Source organism: Ambystoma mexicanum, chromosome 6p, assembly GCF_040938575.1.
Source record: "Ambystoma mexicanum isolate Mex_15411 chromosome 6p, UKY_AmexF1_1, whole genome shotgun sequence".
Taxonomy (NCBI): Eukaryota; Metazoa; Chordata; class Amphibia; order Caudata; family Ambystomatidae; genus Ambystoma; species Ambystoma mexicanum.
In genome coordinates, this window is record NC_090935.1 from 231,307,713 (window position 1) to 231,333,140 (window position 25,428).

Genomic DNA, 25,428 nt, shown 5'->3' on the forward strand with positions numbered 1-25,428 from the left:
CACCAAATGTTTTAGTCTCTTAGTAGGACTTGGTTATATTGCTAGATGGGAAAGACCTCTCAGTGAGTTTAATAAACTGCTTTAAGGTGGAAAGTTATCAGACAACGAGATCGCAATACATAGGGCCTCATTCCGAGGTAGCTATGATGCTATTCGCACCATGGCTACCCCCTTACTGCATATCGGGTCCGGGATCCCTGAATGGGGACTTACCGGGTCATTCCAACCATTCAGGGAAGCCATCCCCATTCCCATTCAAGGCCCCATCGGGCTCAATGGGAATGTGGAGGGAGCTAATAACGGGCCCGTTATTAGCTTCCTGGTCCTTTAGCGGCTCCCGCTAAGTGCAGCTGGTTTTACCCCGCTAAAGGTCCTCGTAATGCGGCAGTAAGGGGTTAACGGCACCGGCATCCTTACTGGCGCCGTTAAGCCCTTACTGCCGACCTCTTAATGAGGCCCATAGTTATATTTGTGGTTAATGAACACTTGTGCAACTTAGTCCCGAGCCATCTTTCTATGAATTATACAAAATGGATGCTGAACAGTGTAATGTTTTGAGTTCATTGCTTTTTTGAGAAATAAGGAGAAGGATTGGATCTGTGAATCAGGCCCTTTGAACATTGACTCTGGGAATATTAGCACACATGGGCGAGCTCCTGAAAACAAGAAGGGAGCAAGGCTTCACTGAATGAAACCAGTAGTGAGAGGGGGAAGCCGGGATGAAGACCATGGGTTGGAAGAGTAGCTTCTCAGTTCAAGCCCCCTTGTAAACAAGCCTGTAAGGAGAAACAATGAAAGGTGGAACTTGACGGTCAGATTTGTTTTAACCCACTGAGAAAGTTAACATAAAGAGAACTGTTGTATACTAGACCTTGAGCCAAAGAGCAAATAGAAAAACTCCACGTCACCCACTTTTAAAGCCATCGTCCCATGATAAGCCCTGCATAGAAAAGTGATGGGTTCCGTAAAAAAGAAAACCCACAAGGGACAAAGTAATAATGGTAGCAGCTCCATGAGCCATCCACCCACCACCACATGGGGCCAGGCACCTTTGGGTGATAGGGTTTTAAGTAGCCACTACTGTTGCTGATCTGGCTGATGAGAGACAGAGCCCATTGCAACACACACACACACACACATGAATTAGGAGTGGAGGACGGCCACCAACCTCTCTCGCCAACATCACATAAAAAAGGTATTCGGTTTACTCATGGATGCAAATGCTGTGCAAAATCCACTTACTCCAATGGGAAAGCCAAGATGAAATGGATCAATCAGAGATCAAGGTCATGCTGAAAATGGTCCCTTAGAAGCCCTTTTTGCTTTTGCTGAGAGAGAGCAAAAGCCTCCTCTCGCTAAACAGAAAAGGTACTTATATCCCTCACTGAATGTTGGTATCTATCTGAAAGTGTGGTTACCATTTACTAAAGGGAAACGAACAGCCCACACTTTCCTGTAAGCAACACTGTGCATTGATGAGCAGCTGGAATATTTCTATTCCATATTTCTTTAGGACATGTTGCTTGTACAAGAAACACAAGAAGACTGGGCAGTCCTTCCGGCATTTGCCTTACAAAGGATTAAAACAAAATAGTTGCGACATGGCCTGGTGAAGATGAAGGTAGGATAAGAACTTTTAGGAGTAAACATACACAAGTCGGTTACACTAAGTCCAGGGGTGGTAGGGCGAGAGCCTTCAGAAATGGGGCAATATTGAACAATTTGGAGATTGGTGCCCCTTGTAGGTGATGGAGGAGGAGGTTGGGTGCACAAACGTTGGTGGTGTTTGTTATGTCGGGATAAAGGAGTTCCAGTGGAAGTGGTGTTAATAGGGCGAAGGAGCAGATGAAGGAGTGTACGGACTGAAAGACGGACTGAGGAGGATGCTAGACCGAAGGGGGCCATCGGGGCATGAATGGATTTGAAAACAAGAGGAGGGAATCTGTAGGGGGCCAGTTGTGCATTCATTACCAGCTTATATGTAGCCAGTGGATAAAGGTGGAAGAGTGCGGTAGATTGTACAGGCTGTGGGTTGGGAAGTTGAGGATTTTACTAAGGATAGTAAACGAGTAACAAGGAAGCCCTAGGAAGTGGCTTTAGTAGAAGTCAAGGCGACTAAGGGCTAGGGTGTTTTTTTTTTGTAGAGTGGTAGGTGGGGTGGGGTAGTACTTGCATATGATGAGGAGATTGATCCTGACAGCAGTAACTTTCGAGGTGATGTAGTGTTTCAGGCTCAGACTGCTGTCGAAGTGAACCTCAAAGCTGTGTTACTTGGGGGAGGGTGTGAAAAGACCCTGTAAAGATCAACTGGGGAGGGGAAAAGGAAGGGAATTATGAGGTGGAAGGTAGAGGACATCAGTCTTGGCAGTGCCAGTCAGTGATACAATATTGGGACAATCTTAAGGCACATGACTGCAGACATAGTAATAGATAACAAGTGTACTAGAAGATTTTCATTTCTCTGGTTGTAATTTATATTCTCAGTCCCTGGAGCTGCGTGTTCAGACAATCTGCTATTGACGATGAACGACTGTTGAACAGGAATCTACCCTACAAACATGTGCAACTATGTCAGATTAAGGGCTTTCATCCTAGTATTAATTGTTCACCGTAAAATTGTATTCCTCATACATGTTTACTAAGTTACTTTGGCAATGCAGATTGTTCCCACTTACATCTCCAATCATGATGGCCTGGTCTGTAGAGCAGCCGGTGCTGCGCAAGGCTTCCAAGAAGAAGGTGCTGGATGGTTTTCCAACCACTGTGGCTTTAGTATCCGTTGCATATTCCAGACCAGTCACAAAAGGTCCAGGCCCCAGGTAGAGGCCATCTTTTTTCTTATAATATCGAGCCTTGTGTATTGCTATCAAAGGAGCGCCATCCAAGAGCAGCCTTGAAAAGGAATTGGAGAATGCAATCACAATAGTGCGCTAAAATGAGTTGTATGTTTATGACATTCTCACAATTAAAAATAAAAGGCAAGTAAAACATGGTCATTCAAGAAGCACTCCGTGTACTGCCAAGCACAGAGGAGCAATTACTACAACCCGCCCACTGAACTTTATTTCACTACCATAAACTCTTTGGAAACTAGCAATGATTGCGCAGTATTTCCTCCCAGGACCAGAAACATTCATCCCGTATTCAATCATTAAAATGATTCATCGCAATTGCTGAACAGTTACTTCTCCTGTGCATATTGGCAAACACTTCAGGGCTATGCACCTGAAATATTCTGCAGTCAATCTACAGAACGCATTTGGGAGACTCTGTTGGTGTGGTACATGACGGGGAGTTCTTTGGGCGGTGCCAGGTCTATACCTGCCAATTGTTCTTATCTCTTATTTTAAGCTCAAAGCAAACGGAACCAGCATTGCATGAGCGGTCATTGTGCACAGGCTTCACGTCGGGTAACGCAGAGGTGCGTCTCCCCTCACTCATTATCTCCTACTTGAGCTGCATTACAATTCCCCCTCCAAAATTCCGAGCCCTCGGAATGATGTCACTTATACATAACAAGGAATCAATTATGGACGTGAGCCAGTGGTCGGCGTGGGTGGGAGCGTTGCTCCTCGACGTTTTTTAAACGTTTTACTGATACTATACTGTTATTTTAAAAAGAAACAATTCCGGAATGGTTTAGTTTTAAAATTAAAGAAGAAGTTGAAACGTGCACTTCAGTGCACTGCACTGAACAGTCCCTTAAACAGCAGGTGTGTTTGGGGGTTTGGATTGCACATGTGAGAGGGCACGGCGATGGGGTTTGTGGAGACCAGGGGCAGGTCAGCAGGGAACATAGTTCCACTACTTCTTTTCGTACACTTCGACCACTGACGTGAGCCATTGTCTACTGATATTGTGGTAAGCACTGCCAGTCAAACTCCGGCCCCAGCACACTACCGTGGAAGATACCTTAGCCTGGCAGATTTTAGGAGATCCTTATCGAATGTTTGTAATCTCAATGGTGTGTAATAGACGCTACGCAAAAAAGAAAAGATAATGACACACAGTCTCGTGTATTCCTTGAGATCCCACGTGTCATTCCACTCTTCACCTGCCATTTCCCATCCAGTCACTTCCCTAGTGTTCTCTCGCTTTAAGCTTAACAATGGTCTACCTACCTGCTTGTACCACAGTATAAACATTGGACATTCGTTTCTTGCTGGAATGTGGCTGGCAGGGATTTGGGAAACAGTTGTTGAATAGATCACTTTTCTGCATGGCAACATCGAGCCTGGGCATGGCTATGTTTCTTATCAGCGGGTCAAGACCCTGATGCAAGGGATGGTGACCATTTTGCCTCTACTGCTTAATGTGCATGTCAAACTGCTTCGCGATACATGTCCCATTGCAAAGCAACCCTGAAACGGGTCTGGATTCGAAGAAACACTTAGGTGTAGGAAAGGTAGCTAAAATTGAACCCAGACAAGTCAGCAATGGTTGTTGGGAGTTATACAAAGACACCAGAGGCTGGGTGTGGAAGCTAGCAAGACCTAATGGAGTAGGACCCTTCCCTGTCAACCAAATGGGCAGGTTGAGTCCTGACTAGCCATAGTCTTAAGATTAATGCTGGGTTTTCCTTTCTGAACAGTCAGAGGTTTGTGGCTACTCAGGACAGATCCACGACTCTGTGTCAACGCATCTGGATTATGGAAATGTTGCCTCAGAATCTAACACATAAGCAAAGCTTTAGCTGGCTAAGAACAATGCTTCCCAAATCTTGCTAAAGGTTTTGCACTTCAAGCTATTACTCCCACTCAGTGCAGGCTGCAATGGTTACTGGTGGTTTTCAAGCCATCCGTTGCCACACGTTTTGTATTTGAAGTCTTGTGGTGGTGTTCTAGATGGCAATCAAGCACAAACTCTAGTTCTCAGAGGTGATGTGGTGTGTCTCTATGCCAAAGCTGTTCAGCATAAACTGTTAGGGTGTGCTTTATCGAGTGCATCTCCAGAGGCTTGGACGTGGGAGACGCTACCCCAGACTAACTATAGGCCAAACGGGCATCAGCCAGCTGATTTCCGGGGATAGGCTCAATGGCATATACGCCAGTTCATTTCGATCAGTTTCTGCTATTAAATTATTTATTGCATTCATCACGACAAAGGATATTGCCTTTACGGCTGGTCTACCACCACACTAGCCACAGTGTTCATGGGCTTCGCAATCTATAATTCAAAGCAAAAGAAAGTGTTTCATACAATTTTCAAAGTATCAAAATAAGATATTTATAAGTAGTAAGTGCCTGGCCTGGGGGCTCGCAAATCTGCTGATACCAATTAGTAACTCACTCAGGATGGGAATGTGCATTTTTCTTTTCTTTTTTCCCACATAGCACTTCTCGTGATCTTTAAAGGCTATTTTCTGCAATGAATAATCAATATTTCCTGTGAATTACTTGTGTTGTAATACTGTATGACTTCTTCACCATGCTGCAGCAACTCTTTCCACTTCTGTTAAATAGCATTATCAAAGTTTGTCCTCCAAGTGCCTCACCATCTGTGATCCCAAAAGTCAGAGGCACTCAAAACTAGATTAGATTAAAATGGGAATAAATGAATGCCCCATGATGGAAAACGTGAAAATTCATATTTGTCCTGGCAATGGCAGAATCCTAATAAGAGAGATGTACAATTGCAGTTGCGCCTACCTTCACGGTAGTATCATCCTGGGTAGTGTGACGAGGCAGAGGACCACACCCTGGGTTAACTACCATACACATGTTCCTCCCATACCAGAACCAAGAGGACTGCTAAGAGTTTCCAGGGGAATACCGGAATCCAACTCTGAGATTCCCTGTGGTTACATGTACTTCTGTAATGCTAGAGCCATTGCAAGTACTCTGTAGATGGAGCCATACATGGAGGAAAAAAAAGCTAACTATCCAAAATGAGTTTCTAGTCATGTGTCTATATCTAATGATAAGGACGGCAATAAAAGAAAAGAGGGACTACTGAGACGGTGTGTGTGAGAATGGGGAAGTAGTAGATGGAGCGACTGAAGAGGCGGAACAGAGAGATGAGTGGAAGGGAGACGAGGAACACAGAATCATAGGAAAAAAGAGACTGGAAGTGTCACGCCAGAGCATCTGATTATATGTCTTAAGTAACGGTCGTCGGAAAGAGATGCCGTTCTGGCGAAGGAGCAAAGGTCCTGGGAAGCTGGTAACTAACGATCCAGGCAATGGCGGTAAAGTAGGTGGAGTCTTGCCGAATGGTCAGACAGTAGGAATACAGTTGAGAAATAACCCAGGGTGCAGAGCAGGAACAACAGGTACCAGAGTATAAAAAGGGGTGGGGGGACAAAAGGAACCTTAAGGGCACATAATACCAACCTGGCGCCCAGAATGATACACAAATAATCAGACAACTAAACACAGGTTGGGCCAGGACTATAGACTCTTTAAAGTACGAGCCCATTCCCCCACGAAGAAAAATTGGAACCTAAAAAGGGAACAAAGCTAGTATGGCTGGGTACACTACGATAATGACAAGCTGGCCAAAGAGGGAAGGTAAAGAAGGATATTCAATTGTTTATATAGAACAAGGACGTGGGATAATTACAAAAGGTACGGAATTTGGACAGATAACCACATCTGTTCAAAGGACCAGAGAAGGGCTTTTTCCCCCCGGCATTTGAAAAGACGAGGGAAGGGCTTTTCCCCTGGCATTTGGAAAGACCAGGGAAGGGCTTTTTTCCCTGGCATTTGGAAAGACCAGGGAAAGGCTTTTTCCCCTGGCATTTAGAAAGACCAGGGAAGGGTCTTTTCCCGGCATTTGGAAAGGCCAGGGAAAGGCTTTTTCCCCTGGCATTTAGAAAGACCAGGGAAGGGTCCTTTCCCGGCATTTGGAAAGGCCAGGGAAGGGCCCTTCCACCTGGCACTTGGAAAGACCAGGGAAGTACTTTTTCCCCTGGCATTGGGAAAGACCAAGCAAGGAGTTAGTCACTGAGCATTCAAAGGATCGGGAAGAAGATCACTTCCCTGAAAGTATTAAAGGGAGCAACACTAGGCCGTATAGGTAATAAGGGACTAAACGAGAAGAAGAACTTCGAAGAAGCAGTGAAGTACAAGTTATTAGTTAACCAAGTAGTAGTTTAGTAGCAATCAATTGTGAGGATCAGAGAAGGGTTAAGATACAGGACAGTGGACATGTATTTTGACGTTCAGGCGACTGGCACGTTAAGTAGTTTCTTTGAGGAAGGAAAACCTCTCATAGAATCAGGGATGGTAAGGCACTTCTCCCAATCCCTTTATGATCTAAATAAAAGTTTTGTTAACCAAACTCAACTGTGTTTGTCTCCTCATTCAGGCCCATCACAGTAGCCTCAGCCAATACAGTGTGGTCCCCATGGGTAGCTCTCCCAAACGGGCAAGGCTATCCTGGCATTGCCTAAATGCAATAATGTCGGAACGTGCCGCTGTCCTAAATATCCAACAGCAATAAGCGCCATCTTGGAATGGGATGGTGTAATGATTTTATGATCCAAACCTATGTGCTAACAGTGTGCCCCAGCCCTAAAGACTCATGTGAAATAGATTTTAACATACAGAGGATTAGCTGGTTGTGTTGTAATCTATACAATAAATACTTGTACTGAGTACGCTACCAACATCTCTTTTTCTCAAACAATGTATAGGCTCATCACTAAAGAGGGGCCAGTACCTTTTACCATTTCATTTCCCATTTTCAACCTATAAAGAGATACCATGTTTTCTTCCAATTTAATCCAGTTCCGAGCTCCATGAGTGCATTGTGGGTATGCAAATTAGATCAAATGCAAGCCTTTTTGTTCTAGAATGTTGTCTGTCTTAAAGGGCAGTGCTATTTTATACACATCTTTTTCAACCCAAGTGTTAGAATGGATTTCTAAACTCTGCTCCAGTGAACAGAATTTTAGGAGGCCACTCTTGTTAGTGAAACAGGGGACACTTCTGGGAAGATAGCGAGACCAATTCACAGTAGCTTGGAAAGCAGTCAAGGCTAAGTCTCAGGATTGTCCTTGGTTCTGCTCGGCTCTTATGGATACTTGGCTCCATCTACAGGTTGATTTGGACCTGTTGCTGATCTGCAGGTCTGCATTCAGGACCCCTCCTCATATCCGCAAGTACGGTGAGTGCTCGTACTCAGCCGGCCAATGAGAAGATCTGCCCCACTCATGCACGCCGGCAGTAGTCCAATGAGGGACCACTCTGGCTCTCATGCTCACGTGCACATTGCGGATTGGGACCAGACTGTCCCAGCCCACTTTGTGGGTACCTACACACGTGACCTGCAGTAGCCCGCAAATGAAGCGGCTATTGCTGTTAACTGCATGCCCAAATAAGGAAGTCCCAGGTCACAAAGACCAGGGGGAAGGCCAACTGACAAAATGGCCAAAGGAGTAGTCAAAAGACCTTGTGACATGGCCATGATGGACACTAGCCACAGTCATGAGCCAAACGCGGTAAGCGCAGTATTGCTCAGTAGAAAAGTTATTAGAAATACATGAAAAAGCTTCTGCTGCCACCGGTCCACTCTTAGGCACATTGTCCAGTCACCAAAACATCCTTAGTGGATGATTAGAGCCAAAAAACACAAGGACCCCATTGCGCGTTACAGTAATGTACTTTGTGCAATGATAAAATGTTACCAAAAGTGGCAACAAAGTCATAAAACTGAGAGAAACAAGGTTTCTCAATAACTACAGCCTGAAGGATGTGTCAGTTTCCCCATAACAATGAGCGAAAGTCAAGGAGAGCACAGCTGAGGGCTGCACTCCGCTGTCAAAGGTCAGGTCAGGATGCTGAAACAAAACCAAAAGGTTTTAGGGGACCACAAATATAGAGGGAAAGTTGCTTTTAGAGAAATGTTCCCTAAAACCAAGTCAGACACTTCTCAAGACACAAAAAACTGCATACCAGTTTCACTCTCTTTAGGGAACATCAGTGTAGATTAGTCTGACAAGTCTTATGGGCTAGACTGTGCAGTGCATAAATACAGTTTGGTCCGATAGCCTTGCGGTATCGTCTTCACCCTTTGCATAACACCAATGCTTTTCTCATGTGGCTCTGAAATGGAGGTGAACCTCCAGTGATGGCTACTGAGTGGTGCTGTGGCATGTTTGACTTGGCTCAAATGGCTCATTCTACTTTCAGATTTCAGTGGCATGTTTTTGTTTTCACTAGCTTTTTTAAACACAATATAACTCTACTGGTGTTTGCCACAAAGCTCCAACTACAAGGCTAGCCTTTTTTTTGATGATCCTTAATAAGGAGGGTACATATTTGTTCAATGATTCAATCACAACCAGATATAATGTGCAATTCAAAGGCTTGATGATTAAGACCTTTTGTTGGATTATCTGAAAATAATATGTTGAAACGGTGCAATGCATACGCTTGTGGGCTTTAAAACCCTTAAGCAGTGTGTCGTCTTGACATTTTCAGATAGTTCAGTAAAAAAGGAAGAAGTGCCAGGAAGTGCAGTTTCTGGCAGGAGAGACTGTATGGCTTTGTAACTCTGTGTTCATTTCAATTTATTTTGGTATTGCTGTATGCTGAGCACCTACAAGGAACAGTGGTTGATGAGGAGCATCAGCCCTTTAATTTTCCAGCGGAGCAGGGTGGCATGGAGCACATTGTGGGGCATGCTCTTAAATGCCACTCGGACGTGGAGGTCCTAGGAAGAGCATTTTCTGGTAGGATAGACTTCTTGGCTTTGTTGTGTTCATTTGAACTGTTTTCAGCTTTGTTGTATGCTGAGTGCATTCAAGGGACAGGGGTTGGTAAAGAGTGTGAGCTCTTTCATTTTCAATCAGATGAGGAGTGAGACGGTGCACACAGAATGGGGGCACGCTCTAAAACATTGATTAGGTGCGAAACACAGCAAAGTGCCTGGAAGTACAGTTTCTAGTAGTTTGAGACTGTCTGAGGAGTGGAGTGACAGCTATCCAGAAAATTGTCTGACATCATTGATACATCCTTTTGTCTTACCTGTAGCACTGGAACTGTCACATACGTTTATCTAATGGAAGGGTGTGGCTTTGGCTATAACCTCGGTTTTGAAGGCTGAGGAGGGAGAGGGCATATCTAATAATATGCTAGTCAGTTTGACTCCGACAGAGGGTAAATTGCCTACTCTAATTGACTGTTTGGCTTCCTCATTAGGAGAAAAACCTGAGGCGTTCACCTCAGAAACTGAATGTGAAATCACCCTGGAAAAAACTCCAAGTCTACAGCCCTTGATGTTGGAATTTGTTTTACAAAAGGACGGCACAGTGAATTTGAAAACTGATCATATAGCTCGCACTTAAACCGATGCTCAAGTGAATAACAAATTAGGATGAAAGATTACAGACTATTTCTAAAATTAATGCATATTCCCAAAAGTAAACCGTTTTGCCAGTCAACCCTCTCCCCACATATCCAATATAATGTTACTTCACCATATCTTGATGCCCTCATAAATAAGACCTCATATTTAACAAACTTGACAGGAAACTCTGGTCCACCGAGTGCCTCGGCAGATATATTTTGCAAATTAATTTGAGTGTCCAAAAACATAAGTGGCGGTTCCTCCTGTTTTTGGAGAACTGGTTGCACTAATGAGAAGCCGACATGTTTCTGAGCTTTCACTAATTACAATACTGAATATCCTGCTTCAATCTTTTCTAAGATTATATTTCATCATTAGCAATGATATCCGCACTCAAGGGGACATTTTTAAATCGGCTGTCCACTCAAATTAAACCGTTGTTATGTTGACTTTCATTCAAGTCAACCCCAGGTCTCCAATAGGGAACCAAAAGAGAACACAAAAGGAGGCTTTACATAGAAAAGATAAGAGCACCACTTTAATGGGTAGGAATGGAGAAGACAGACATTCATCAGTGAATAGCTCACATATTGCTCCCCTATCAAACGATTTTGAATGTTAAATAAAGTTAAAGGCATGGTCTAGTAAAAATTTGTATTGTCCCTACGGGTCGGCCATGTTTTTTTAAGCCTAAGTGGCTCGATTTTAGAAAACTTTCCTATGGACCTTACCCGAGTTTTCATCCATTAAAAGCACGCGAAAACAAGCACCAGGGAGCTGCCGTTTTCTGATAATCCTATCTTTTCCCCCCATCGCCCTGGCTGACCTGCTTTTGCGGCACTAAATCAATTCCCCCGCCCCTGAGCCTGACATTATCAAAACATTCATATTCCCCGCCTCTCTCCGTGACGTTACTGTGCTGCGTCGGCAAACGCACCCAGTCGTCTTCTGCGCGACTCCACACAGAACCCGGAAACCAACACAGATCAACTCACAACACAGCGCGCCACAATTCGGAATATGAAACTGTACTTTAAAATGAAACAGCAACACGGTACATTTGGTAAAGTACATTTATTTGACATTCAATGTTTAGAGAATATTCAGCAATTGCCATATGAACTCCGGAAGCCATTTATTTTCTTTTATCTGTATCCGCAATACCTGTTCCGTTTCATCTTGAGTCACGCTCTGTTCCTTTATGGTACACAGGGTGTTCATTTTCGTAAAAAGAATCACTTTGGAAGCACGGTGAACCGCAAGGCTGTTCCTTCAACTAGGCACTAGTCCAGCCTGAAGGTTGATATGTTGCTTCTAGCCACTAGTACAGCGTAAGGGCATGTGGGCCCTTGGCGATCGTCCCATAATATGGTGATCGTGCTCCAGTTGTTGACACAAAGCTGCAGGTGTCTGCTGAAGAATCCATCCGCCGGTGTCTCAAACAGATGGCAGTGGCAGAATGGCATCAAATATCTGTTATGAAAACAAAAAAATTATAATTAGTCTCGCTAGCCGAACTTCATTAATATTACTCATTTTATTTATTACGGCCGATCCAAAACTATTTGCTTGCAAGGATAGTTCAGTGGAGTATGTTTGTCTCTAAAATCAATGCGAAAAATAACGAGATAAATCGAGGCAAACACACAATGATAAACGACAGTCTACATGCGTGAGGAACGATATGATATATGATATGGCATTTGTAACACGCCTATACTCAAGTGTTTCTAGGCGTGACGAGGCAGGTGGGGAACAAGGGCAGACAGACAACAATCCTACTAGGCCAGGTGTCTTTCTGATCGCGCATGGGGAAGGGCTGTACATGGTTAGTTGAATACAAATTAAATAATAGGGCCAGCTGGTGGCAAGTGCAAGGTAAATGCTGGGAGAAGGGGCTGAAGGATACAGAGACAGTCCCATAGTGCAGGTAGGCAGTGCAGGGAAAAGTGGCTGGGCCAAGGACCGAGATCGGTGAGACTAGTGGACCTGCATGCCCATGTGCCCACTACAAACACATTTTACTTGCTTTTCCTAGCTCTTCATTCATTCATTTATTCATGCATCCATTCATTCATTAAATCTTCATTCCGGTATAAAAGCGTGTAAAGATTTATTTGAAATTTCCATTGTGTCTCTTCGTAATGCAGTCTGTAAAACGGACCGTGCTCTTGACAACGATTTTTCGTATACTGAACTAAAATGAAACTCGGTCAAGTTTCTGAATTTTGTGCCTTATCGTCTCTTACGTTATTGCGCACTCCCTTCAAATGTAGTTCTTTCGGCATGGTCCCTGTCTCAAGGTCAAAAAACAATAGACCCTTATACTTCCAGTGCGACTTGTGGGCCTCATCTGGGCGCTGTCCTTCGCATTCTTTATTTGCAACATCACGTAGTATATGCATCTGTGAGAACTTGAAGTTTAGAATCCGTCTATGTAGTGCGCCTCAATGTGCAAATGCGAACTGGCTTCTCTCCCAAATGCCACGGCCCGCTTGGCTGGCGCGTTCTAAGTGCCCCAATTTTGTCCCCGTTGTCTGCGAGCTTTGCAGCCCAAATTGAGACATTTAATTTTTTGCGGAAGGTCAGGGAAAGTATAAAGTACCACAGGAGTTGAGTTAAAAGTGAGATTTATTGTTTGTTTTATTATTTGCAATACGCAAGCCTCCCCTCCGTCAACAGTGCGCAGCATTTACATTTACATGGGATGAGACATGAGAAAAATATATACATACACATATGTGTGGTGAATAGAGAGAATTCAAAGATGACACCCAGCTTGTTCGCCACCCATGATGGTGACGGTAGGGGTTAGGTTTACAGGTACACTGTACAATAACATTTATTTACAAAAAGACAATCGTATTGCAATTATTTAAACCGGGATTTCTACTTCACAATCAGCTGTGCTTCGTGTGGGCATGGCACAGTCGCAATGTTCGGTGACAATGGATCACTGCTCTGCCCAGAAATGTCCAAAATTCCATATCTGTGCTTCTCTAACACAGCAACAATAAGGCCTTTCACAAAGTCGAACTGCATTTCATCATAGACTGGTTTGATCACACATTGCTTACTTCGTTTTGAAAACACCTTAGTGTAGCGAGGCATCCTTACTTTACCCCTAGTCCTAGATTGTTCACGTCCGACATTGCTGTTATGGGCCAAGACCGCTAGTAGAGTGCGATGTTTCATGCCCCGAAAGCTAAAATGCAAGCGCTTTGGCCTGTACTTTAGGCACATATTGTGGAACACCTCCAAATCTCCTGTGTGACAGAATTCTGTCAGTCCTCTCAAATCTCTTGAGAGTTTTGTCGAAAACAATCTTCTCAATGGCTTTGTGTGTCGGTGAAGATGGAATCAACCACTTCTTCTTCCGTGCCTCCTATGGGGACAAAGGGCCATGTTCACATTGGTGGAAATGTTCATTTGCTGTCCAGCGTTGAACGTTGGTACAGTGGTGCATCAGTGACCGCCATTTTTCAAGTAGTATTTCCACTGACCCCTCACAAGTTTTTGAGCTCCACCAAAGATGGTTGGTGATAGAATGTGACCACTGCAAAATACTTTCAAAACCTTTTTTTTTCCCTGCAGCCGAGATTTTCTTATTGATTGATTTAGCAAGATGCCATACGTCAAATTGATGTTTAATATGTGGGAACTGCTCTCTCATTGTCTTGGCAATTGAAACGTGTCTATCCGTGGCTATGAGGTCGATGTGCATTCCCCGTGATTGTAGATATTCCACTGATTTTATAAATCCTAGTTTCTCCATGGCCACTGAGGATGTACATTGTGTTACCTGCACGACCACCGAACGCACAATTTTCTTACTATTCATGTCCTGAAAGTGGTAGGTGCAGTACTTGGCAGAAAATCTAGGGCTGTCGCACTGTCCATCGCCGGCTAGCCTGAATCGTTTGCCTTCGAATGTACTTGTCACGATCCGTCCCTGGAAGCTATGGCACGATTGGAAGGCACTACCACGAAGAACCTGACAGTAACGGTCTAGCCCTCAACCAACATGGAGGCCACCGCTACTTAAACCAGCCCCGCCCACTTACCTGCGCGTTGTATCTGTGATTCTCAACGATACGCTCGCTCGGCTACTCCTCCGAGTAGCCTCCTCCCAGCCTTCTACCGTTTTCTTCCTGCGATTCACTCTACTTGCCCTGCCTACGAATTTACCTTGCTTCCTTCTTTCTGCGGCGTCTGCCGCTCATCATTCCACTCTGATTCCTTACCTTCGGCGCCTCGCCGTTCCGACTCGCGGTCTCCTCCGCCACTCTCGCACCTCCTCGCATTCTCTTCTATTCGCTTCGGGGTTCGGTCTATCCTTTGGGACTATACCTGGCTTCTAGTCTCGCCCTCTCTTTCTATCCTTTCTGCTTCCATCGCTCTCTTCTGAAACTGTTACGGATCCTTCTGTGATAGCTTACAGTACTCTTCTACTTCCCCCAATACCTCGTACTCTTTGCTGGTATATTATTCCTGGGGCTTTGCCGGTTTGCTTCCTATGTGATCCTGAGAAGTGAAAGAAGTGAAAGTCACCCCAGAACTTTACCGGTCTGCCTCTTGCTACTATACTCGACGCGAGTATCCTTCCTGGAACAGTCTGCAGGGTTTTTTGTGCCATCCATCGGCTTTTTCCCTGTCTTTTTGGGGCTTGGCTCCTCGGGGCCCCCCTCAAGACAGGTCCCATTCCCTGTCGAGGTGGCCTCCGAGGGAGCCAGGCCTTACTTGTATGACAGGAGGTCAAAGGAGAAACCATCTAAGGAACATCCCAAGGTACTACGGAAGAAACCATCCAGTGTCCGAGAAAGCCAAATAGGATCTTCAGGTGAGGAGCAGGGGGCGGAAGGTGATCAACGTGACAGAATACAACGCCCGAACGTAACCATGGCTTCTCTGGAACAGTACCAGGAGTTGGTTGCCGCCTTACAGGGTTTAACCATAGAAGTACAAGCCCTGAAGACTGAGAACGCCGCTTTACGCCAACAAGTGGTCTTCCATAGAGATGACCAAGGGGATTTGCCGCCTATGCCTCTTACATTTGGAAAGTATGATGGTTATCCCGGCGGTCTAAAGGAATTCTTAGACGCCTGCCAAGTTCACTTCGTCTTTCGACCTTATGCATTTGAAACTGCTAGAGCTAGGGTCGGTTTCCTTATCACCAACCTAACAGGGAATGCCTTGGCATGGGCCACCCCTTTGGTGACCAGAAACGATCCCGCTCTGTCCAACTATGACCAGTTTGTGGATCTCTTCAAAGGGAGATTCGATCGTCCTGAGGTCCTATACACCTCTCGAGGCAATACTCTATGTGAAACTGGGGAACACAGAAGTGCAGACCTACATATCCCGATTTTTGAGACTAGCGGCGAAGACAGACTGGCCTGATTCGGCTAAGCAGACGATATTTAGGAGAGGTCTCCAGGACGAACTAAAGGACGAGTTGGCTAGGGTAGCTCGCCCACCGTCGTTCCAAGATCTCATGACACTGACCCTGCAATTGGAATACCGGCTATCTGAACGCCGACAGGAAAGAAGGAGACCTCGGCTCAATCTACCATCACCTAGCCCTGCTCCACATCCTCCCAAAGACATGCCGACATCAGAAGAACCAATGCAGATAGGAACAGCCCGAGGTCCTTTGACGCCTGCAGAACGCAAAAGAAGGAGAGACTCTGGTCTCTGTTTATACTGCGGCTCCTCGAAGCATTTACTCAGGGACTGCCCGGAAGTACCTCCACGAAGAAAGGAAAACTCCAACCCTCGGTCCTTTGCAAGGGTGGTCTCGGGGGAACAAGAAGCAGCCCTTGCAACCTTACCCGACCCTCGGAACTAAGGGAAGACAACAGTCTGATGATCTTTCGGGTTCAACTATGGACTACAGAATCCTCTCCCATAGAAGTTCTAGCCATGCTGGACTGCGGAGCCGCAGGAAACTTTATGGATACCGAATGGGCTAAGGCACAACGAATCGCCATTAGACGCAAAGAGAGACCTATCCCTGTAGAAGGGGTAGACGGTGAACCCTTGTCCTCAGGTCCCATAGATTCCGACACTTTACCCTTACACTTGGTCTTGGGAGAACACCATGAATCTATATTTGACCTGATTCGAGCAGCACATTTTCCTTTGGTGATAGGTATTCCATGGCTTAGACGTCACAACCCTCAGATCAATTGGACCACCAATGTTGTGCGTTTTGACTCTACTTATTGTAAGGACCATTGTACCATCAATCCCCCTACCCTGGGAGAGAACAAGGAACACTGAACACCCCAGCATAAGGTGGTAGCTGCCATTCCCCTACGATACCAGGAATATGCTGAGGTGTTTCAGGACACGGTACCCAAGCTATTACCTCCCAATCGACCAGAGGACTGTGCCTTAGATCTCCTTCCAGGGTCCGTGGTTCCCTTTGGTAGAATGTATCCTTTGTCTCCTTCCGAAAAACTAGCCTTACGGATCTACTTGGACGATAACCTTCAGTACGGACTCATTCAGGAATCCCGATCGTCCGGGGGTGCATCGTTATTTTTCATCCCCAAAAAAGAAACCACTGAATTGCGGCCTTGTATTGATTACAGGGGACTCAACCAGATCACTGTTCGTGACCGCTATCCTATGCCTTTAATCCGAGACATTCTGGAAAAGGTCAGAGGGGCCTCTTATTTCACGAAACTAGACCTCAGGGGAGCCTATCATCTTCTCAGGATAAGGACAGGCGACGAATGGAAGACCGCATTTCGAACCCCATTCGGGTTATACGAATACCGTGTCATGCCCTTTGGTCTCGTGAATGCCCCAGCTGTTTTCCAAAGATTTATAGATAAGATCTTTTCTGACATGTTGTTTGTGTCGGTTGTCATTTATCTGGATGACATCCTTATCTACTCTGAAAGGCTTCAAGAACACCAAGAACATGTGAGACAGGTGTTACACCGACTCCAGTCTAACCATCTTCTGGTAAAACCAGAGAAATGCCAGTTTGAAGTAACAACTGTTTCTTATCCAGGTTATATCCTATCCAAGGAAGGAATCCAGATGGAACCCGAGAAGATCAGTGCCATCATCGAATGGAAGGAACCTAGAGGAATAAAGGAGGTTCAAATATTCTTGGTTTTAGCCAATTTCTATCGCCAGTTCATCCCTAACTTTTCCGACCTGATGTTACCTATTACCGGTCTTCACAAGAAAGGAGTTAAGTACGTTTTTGGTCCAGAACAGAAGAGGGCATTTTTGCGCCTTAAGGAGTTATTTACTTCGGCTCCCATACTTGTACAACCCGATCAAACAAGACCCTTTATCGTGGAAACTGACGCGTCTGGAGGAGCACTGGGAGCCGTACTTCTACAAAGAATGGACGATGGCCTCAAACATCCAGTCGCTTATTACTCAAGGACTCTGACGAAAAGTGAACGTAATTACTCAGTTCTGGAAAGAGAATTACTTGCCATAAAATCAGCCTGTCAAGAGTGGAGGCACCTACTCTTGGGAGCAGTGTATCCTTTCCAAATAATTACAGATCATCGCAACCTCCGGGTATTGCAGCAGATGGAGTGCACCAATGCTCAACATGGCAGATGGGCCTATTACTTTTCCCAATTTGAGTTCACCATTTCATATGTACCGGGTACTGAGAACAAGATGGCAGACGCACTCTCCAGATGCCAAGGAGAGGAAGACAACCTACCGCAAGAGCATGACCTCTTGTTCCCAAATGTGAAGATTATGGCTAGGGTCGTGCCACTTTTACAAGATCTGGTAACCCAATACAGTCTTCTACCGGCCATACCCGCTTCCGTCACGCGGGCCAATGACGGTCTATACTACCATGGTACTGAGCTGTTTCTCCCTTCCAGAGAGCTTCAAGAACAGATACTATCATGGTGCCACGATACCCCCCTAGCAGGACACCCAGGTATCAAGAAGACACAGGAACTCATAAGCCGCAGATTCTGGTGGGCAGGACTACCCAAGGATGTCAAAAGATATGTAACCACCTGTCCTGTATGCGCCGCCAACAAATACCAAACAGGCAAACCTTTGGGCCAGTTGCAACAGCCTATCCTACCCACTAGACCCTGGGAACTGATTTCCATGGATTTTATTGTTGACCTGCCGGAATCCGAGAATAAGACAGCTATTATGGTCACTGTAGACACCTACAGCAAGATGGCTCATTTTTCTGCTCTCTCAGGTCTTCCGTCAGCTCCAGAGACGGCTTCGATCTTTCTCAGAGATGTCATTCGTCTCCATGGATTGCCTCGGACCATCATTTCGGACCGCGGAACCCAATTCACCTCCAAATTCTGGACGTTACTATGTCACCAATTGGGTATCAGCCGAGCACTTTCCTCTGGTTTTCACCCCCAAACTAACGGACAAACCGAGAGACTCAATGCTGGGCTGGAACAATATTTAAGGTGTTTCTGTAGTCACAAACAAGAAAGATGGTCAGCCTTTCTCTCTCAGGCCGAATTTGCCTATAATAACAATTACCACACGTCCATTCGCATGAGTCCATTCTACTGCACTTACGGGTATCATCCACAACAACTGCCCTGGACCGGAATGCAACCTACCCAATCTCCCGCCATAGACGACAGGTTGTCCGAACTCAAGGAAGTTCATAGAATGGCTAGAGAAGCACTGGAAGGCAGTCAGCTCACACAGAAAAGATGGGCGGATAGAAGTCGACGGTCCAACCCAGAATGGAAGCCAGGACAGAGAGTCTGCTTATCTACCAAACATCTTCCTAGATGGATACACACAGGCAAATTTGCACCTCGATACCTGGGTCCTTATCCCATCATCAGACAAATCAACCCCGTAGCTTATGAACTACGCTTACCTAGAGGTCTTAAAAGGGTACATCCAGTCTTCCACACCTCATTACTCAAGGAATACAAGGAGGATCCTTTTCACCGCAAGACTATGAAGACTAAGACTCCGAAGGTAAAGGAATCCCAAGAATACGAGGTTGATTACTTAGTGGATTCACGTTACCACCGAGGGAGACTCCAATATCTGGTCCATTGGAAGGGATATTCCGAAGATGAAAGGACGTGGGAACCCAGGTACCATCTTCACGCACTCAGACTCGTAAGAAGGTTTCATCTGAGGTATCCAGGAAAACCAGGGGGGTTCCGGGGAGGGAGAGGCCATACTGTCACGATCCGTCCCTGGAAGCTATGGCACGATTGGAAGGCACTACCACGAAGAACCTGACAGTAACGGTCTAGCCCTCAACCAACATGGAGGCCACCGCTACTTAAACCAGCCCCGCCCACTTACCTGCACGTTGTATCTGTGATTCTCAACGATACGCTCGCTCGGCTACTCCTCCGAGTAGCCTCCTCCCAGCCTTTTACCGTTTTCTTCCTGCGATTCACTCTACTTGCCCTGCCTACGAATTTACCTTGCTTCCTTCTTTCTGCGGCGTCTGCCGCTCATCATTCCACTCTGATTCCTTACCTTCGGCGCCTCGCCGTTCCGACTCGCGGTCTCCTCCGCCACTCTCGCGCCTCCTCGCGTTCTCCTCTATTCGCTTCGGGGTTCGGTCTATCCTTTGGATTTGGGACTATACCTGGCTTCTAGTCTCGCCCTCTCTTTCTATCCTTTCTGCTTCCATCGCTCTCTTCTGAAACTGTTACGGATCCTTCTGTGATAGCTTACAGTACTCTTCTACTTCCCCCAATACCTCGTACTCTTTGCTGGTATATTATTCCTGGGGCTTTGCCGGTTTGCTTCCTATGTGATCCTGAGAAGTGAAAGAAGTGAAAGTCACCCCAGAACTTTACCGGTCTGCCTCTTGCTACTATACTCGACGCGAGTATCCTTCCTGGAACAGTCTGCAGGGTTTTTTGTGCCATCCATCGGCTTTTTCCCTGTCTTTTTGGGGCTTGGCTCCTCGGGGCCCCCCTCAAGACAGGTCCCATTCCCTGTCGAGGTGGCCTCCGAGGGAGCCAGGCCTTACTTGCATGACAGGAGGTCAAAGGAGAAACCATCTAAGGAACATCCCAAGGTACTACGGAAGAAACCATCCAGTGTCCGAGAAAGCCAAATAGGATCTTCAGGTGAGGAGCAGGGGGCGGAAGGTGACCAACGTGACAGTACTTGCTAGAGACAATTGTTCAATTTTCCAAGCATCACTAATGGCCGGAAACAGATAATCACGTTGGTATATGTAGTACAGCGCTTTAGAAATGAAATGGAGTCCCACAAACTGAAAGAAAGCATCTAACTTTCTAAAACTGGAGCCACTAAAAAGTGATGCAGCTGCACACAGTAGATTGCCTGCTGGCAGTTTCCCCAGCATCGGTTGTGCAGACCATGAGAACCTATGATTTAATCTACAGGCGGCATTTATTTTGACGTTACTGCCTTTTATTTGACGAGTCACATTAATCAATGGCTTCCCACATACTTTCCCTCTAATGGAATGCACACATTTCAGCATACTTATAATTTCCATCAAACAACTGTCGAATACAATGTATTTGCTCTCTTTCATTAGACTGTCATCCTGTGTCAACATTGTTTCGGCCTTTGACGTTGTGGAGATTTCAACACATTGGAAAGTAATATCGCTGATATCAAGTTCTGATGCGTCTATGGATGCTGTGGCTGGTTCATCAGCTGTCATTTCGACATCTATTACTTCAACATTGATGGGAGAACAAACAATGTCGACAGGTTTTTTGGTGGCAAATTTTTGGCGGGTGTAGATTGTGTAAATTGATCTGCAACTACTTCAGAGCTATCTTCAATACATTCAATAACATCTTCTTGGAGTGGTGCGGTCGCACTGTAGCTATGGTCCAATGCAACTTTGCTGTAGTCTCCAAACACAGTTAATTCATGTTCTGGCCATTGGACATGAGCATCTCGAGCCTGAACACGCCTCGCCTCAATTAATAGTTCCTCCATAGTGTACACGGTCTGGCAAGCCACATCTCTCATTCGCTTCACTGTCTGTGTGTGTATAGTTCTGACACACAGGGGTAACTGGAGGAGAGATTGGAAAAGGGATGTTCAGTTTAAACACAAGATGGAGTGTAGTAGAATTGACTGTTAAAAAACATAAAATAGTCCCCAGCACAAACATTTTTTTAAAGTTATGAACTGTTTGTAACTAACCTTTTTTTGTTTTTTTTTCATTGCAACTTTTTTGACTCGACCTTCAACATCTGCACGCTGTAGCTCCAATTCGTTTCCGCATGTCCTCCCGTCATCTTGCGCTGCAACGACTATATTTTCTGTATCCGCATAGACAGCACGGAATGAGGCTCCATCGTCTCCCTGAAACAAAGTACTTTCATTACTATGTATCAAAATATTGTTAGCATAAAACACACGTGAGGACGAACACACAGGTACATCTCAATAGCCAAACACGATTTAAACATTGTGTGCAACAATCAAACGACAAGTATTCGACCAGTGATGATCTATTTCGATGGAACCGTCAGTATCCATACTTCTGGCTCTGCTTGGACTGCCATGAATGGTTGTATTGGAGAGGAGGCATCCGCATCTCCCTGAAACACAGTACTTGCATTAGTATGCTATTCAATATTGGAAACACAACACAAACTTGGGGTCGACGGCACAGGTACATATAAAGAGATAACCACAAATGATGCATTGTCCAAAAGAATCAAGGAAAATCCAAATATGATCACATTTCATCGACTTATTTCAACGATTCCTTTACATCTGCATCATCTAAATGAGATGTTGTGATTGTGGTGGAAGCTCTGTCGTCTCCCTGAAACACAGTACTTGGATTAGTATGGTTTTCAATATTGGAAACATAACACACACTTGGGGTCGAACGCACAGGTACATATAAAGAGATAACCGCGAATGATGCATTGTCCAAAAGAATCAAGGAAAATCTAAATATGATCACATTTCATCGACTTATTTCTCCGATGTATTTACATCTGCATCATCTAAATTGGATGTTGTGATTGTAGTGGAAGCTTCGTCGTCTCCCTGAAACACAGCACTTGCGTTAATAGGGAAGAAAGTATAGCAAATGGAATCACGTTATATGATCACGCATGATGGAGCTGTCATTATCCATACCTCGTGCTGCTGAAGAATATCTATGGATGTTGCAAATGTAGTGAGCACTTCCGAAAGCTGTTGCGCCGATTCGTATACGCATGGTCCCGCTTCCACTTCCCCTGGAATTACTTGAATGTCAGGCTCTGCATCAAGTGCATGGGTTGATGCTCCATCAACTGCCTGAAACATAGTACTTGCATTAGTGAGGATTACAATAGTGAAAACATAACACACACCTGGGGTCGACAGCACAGGTACATATCAACGGCTAACCACGAATGAAACATTGCGTAGAACAATCAAACGACAAGAATTCCAGCTCTGATGATGACGCTCGATGGAGCTGTCAGTATCCATACGTCCTGCTGTTGAAGAACATCTAGAAATGTTGTAGATGTGGCAGACGCTTCAGCATCTCCCTGAAAGACAGTACTTGCATTAGTATGGATAACACTAATTATAACCGAAAACAAACACCAGTGGACGATAACTAAGGTGTACATCAATTGGAAAGCACTAACCAAACATTCGGTAAAATGATTACACGATAAAATAAAAATATTACTTGACATGCATAAAACAGGTCTGTAGCGGATTAGCCTAGTAAGATTACCTGATACGCGCTAGAAGTGGTTGATAACTGCGCCCATGTCAAGGATGTAGAATGTTCTTGCTTCAGATTCAAGGGATAGTCAAGAAGTTGTAAAGGTAAATTAATGATTGATAATGAAATGCCAATATTAAAAATAGCCATGTAAGGCGACAGAATACTTGTAAAATGCTCAATACAGCACAGTTCCCTGTTCCCATATACATACATTGCGTTTGTGGGTTATGAAATCGAAAAAGAATATATTGGTAAATGTCATTATTCAAAAAACTATACAATTATATCAATATCGAAATTATTACAAGGGATAGAACACCTACAATATCAATTAATCTGTTCGGATACCTACACACTACCGCAAGGCCTAACGCTAAATTCGGACACTTGACTCACCGGTGGCGGAATGTGGACGGATAGAGTGGGAATAGTGTTTTCGAGCAATTTCCGTGTCGTTCGCCGTTTATTCTTCTTTGTTTCCCAAGATGTTGTGTACATGTCCAAGGAAAAGTGCCGGCTGCAGATGCAGTATCGATCACCCCTCTTGTCCTGTAAGACTTGTTGGTCTCTACTTTCCAGCTCATCCAGTGGATATCCGCAATGTCTGACCCATTCTCTTATTCGATCAACCGTTTTCGGGAAAATATGCATTGTAGTGCCTTCAGATTTCGCATGGGTCTTCGAAAGGCAACCGCTAATCGAACAGGCAGGCATTGTTGATAAATCTGAAAAGTAAATATCGACATTATTATACAATCTTCAAGAATAAAGATTTGATACAAAAGTAAATGAATCATACAATGATCAATGCAAGGTTTGTTTTGGTCGCAGGAACTATACCAGTTCATTAGGTGCGGCTTAGTATTTGCATAAGTTGCAGAAATGTATAAATGATGTGACTAAAAACTGAACATGTGACTCATCCCTTGGATGTTCTGTATTGCACGAGAAGGAAACATGCTTACATCATAGACTGGACCCCCGAAGGATGCAATTCGATGACAATTGACACAGATGAAAATAAATAGATCTATTGTTAGCATAGCAATGGAAATTCAAGTCAATAGCAATGAGACCAATGAACATAGCACTATTGGGTACTCTACTCGCAAATAGATAGAAATTTAAAAATCTGCGAAATATGACCAGGATACATGGCCTTACCTTGACCAACAAACAGTTGGATTCAGCAAGCAGAGCAGTATGTTGCGGTAGAAAAGGTGGATGGCCACAGGTCAGGTAGCGCACTGATGGGTATGCTCGAAGCGGTCACAGAAGTTCACGGATAGCACGACGACGAGCAGATTAGCATAGATCTCAGTGGTTCCCAGGTAGCACGTTCAGGAGTTGACTTGCAAAGCACAAAGATGTTCTCATGAGACATATCGAGTGGTTTTTAAAGTATTAGAAACTGGGGTGTGTTTGTGAATGAATGACGTATGTATGTCGTGGTATTAGGGGGGCGGCCTGCTTCAAGGGGAGGCCTCGCTGGAGACACGGGGTCTGAGGAGGCCATGTGACCGATGGCCCCTTGGCGTGGGACACCTATTGAAGTGTACATGCTGTTTGGCACCTTGGCCTTTCGCGCCCCTGACAGCTCCCCAGGTCAGGTTGCAGCACAGCGAGAAAATCCCCTGTACTGACCGCTGTCACTCGGGAACGTTTCTCTAATGGCACGAACGGCACAGGCGGGTATCACTCTTCGAACGCGGTGTCCAAGCCTCCCGTGGAGCCACCATGTAAAGGAACGATAGGCCACCAGCCTGTACCACCTGTGAAAAGGAATGAAACAAACTGTTTTTAAATGACCAAGATAAGTTTAATAAACGTTTGTTGTCAATGACAATTCTTGTAACTAATGGCATTCTGCACGGACAAATGCTATCTAGACAATGCACACTATTGAACGACTTACATGCGTTACAATGATATGTAGATGTAATTTTGGATACGTAGAAGATCATGAAATAGGAGTGGCATGACAAGCAGAGTATACTTACTCGTTACTCGGATTACGAGGACGAACAGTTGCGCAAAGTTCGTGCATAAGCACCATCATTATTCTCAACACGGCCCGTGTGAGGCAGGCTGCCTTGAAGTCTGGCAGCTCGGTGATGCATTGCGGTCGTGGCTCGCCTTCCGAAATGTAGGCCAGGTATCCCGAGTTTTCTCGGCAGCAGCAGTTCTCGTCCTCAGTTGGCATTAGCTCGCACCGATTGCATGTGCACCAGGTGGAGACGCTGTCCATTCGACTAGGCCCAGGATCTTCATCTGTTGATTCGTCCTGCCAACTGCCGTCCGAATCCTCATCGTTTTCGCGTGCTTCCCTTTCCTGTAGTTCCTCCTTGGTATACTCGGGCTCGTACATGTAGGGCATTATTGTAGCCATTGTGTGGTAAACAGAGTAAAATAATTTACTGAGATGGTACAGGTGTTCACAC

General features: G+C 45.1%; 1 protein-coding gene across 3 annotated transcripts in view; it reads right to left on the reverse strand.

Moving 5' to 3' along the window:
- Positions 1–25,428, reverse strand: part of HDHD2 (haloacid dehalogenase like hydrolase domain containing 2) — a 274,118-nt gene that overhangs the window by 16,941 nt on the left and 231,749 nt on the right. For all 3 annotated transcript variants that reach the window (XM_069626935.1, XM_069626934.1, XM_069626933.1), the window contains one exon: positions 2,676–2,892. In XM_069626935.1, the coding sequence (XP_069483036.1) occupies positions 2,676–2,892 (217 nt within the window). The remainder of the gene's footprint in view (positions 1–2,675; positions 2,893–25,428) is intronic.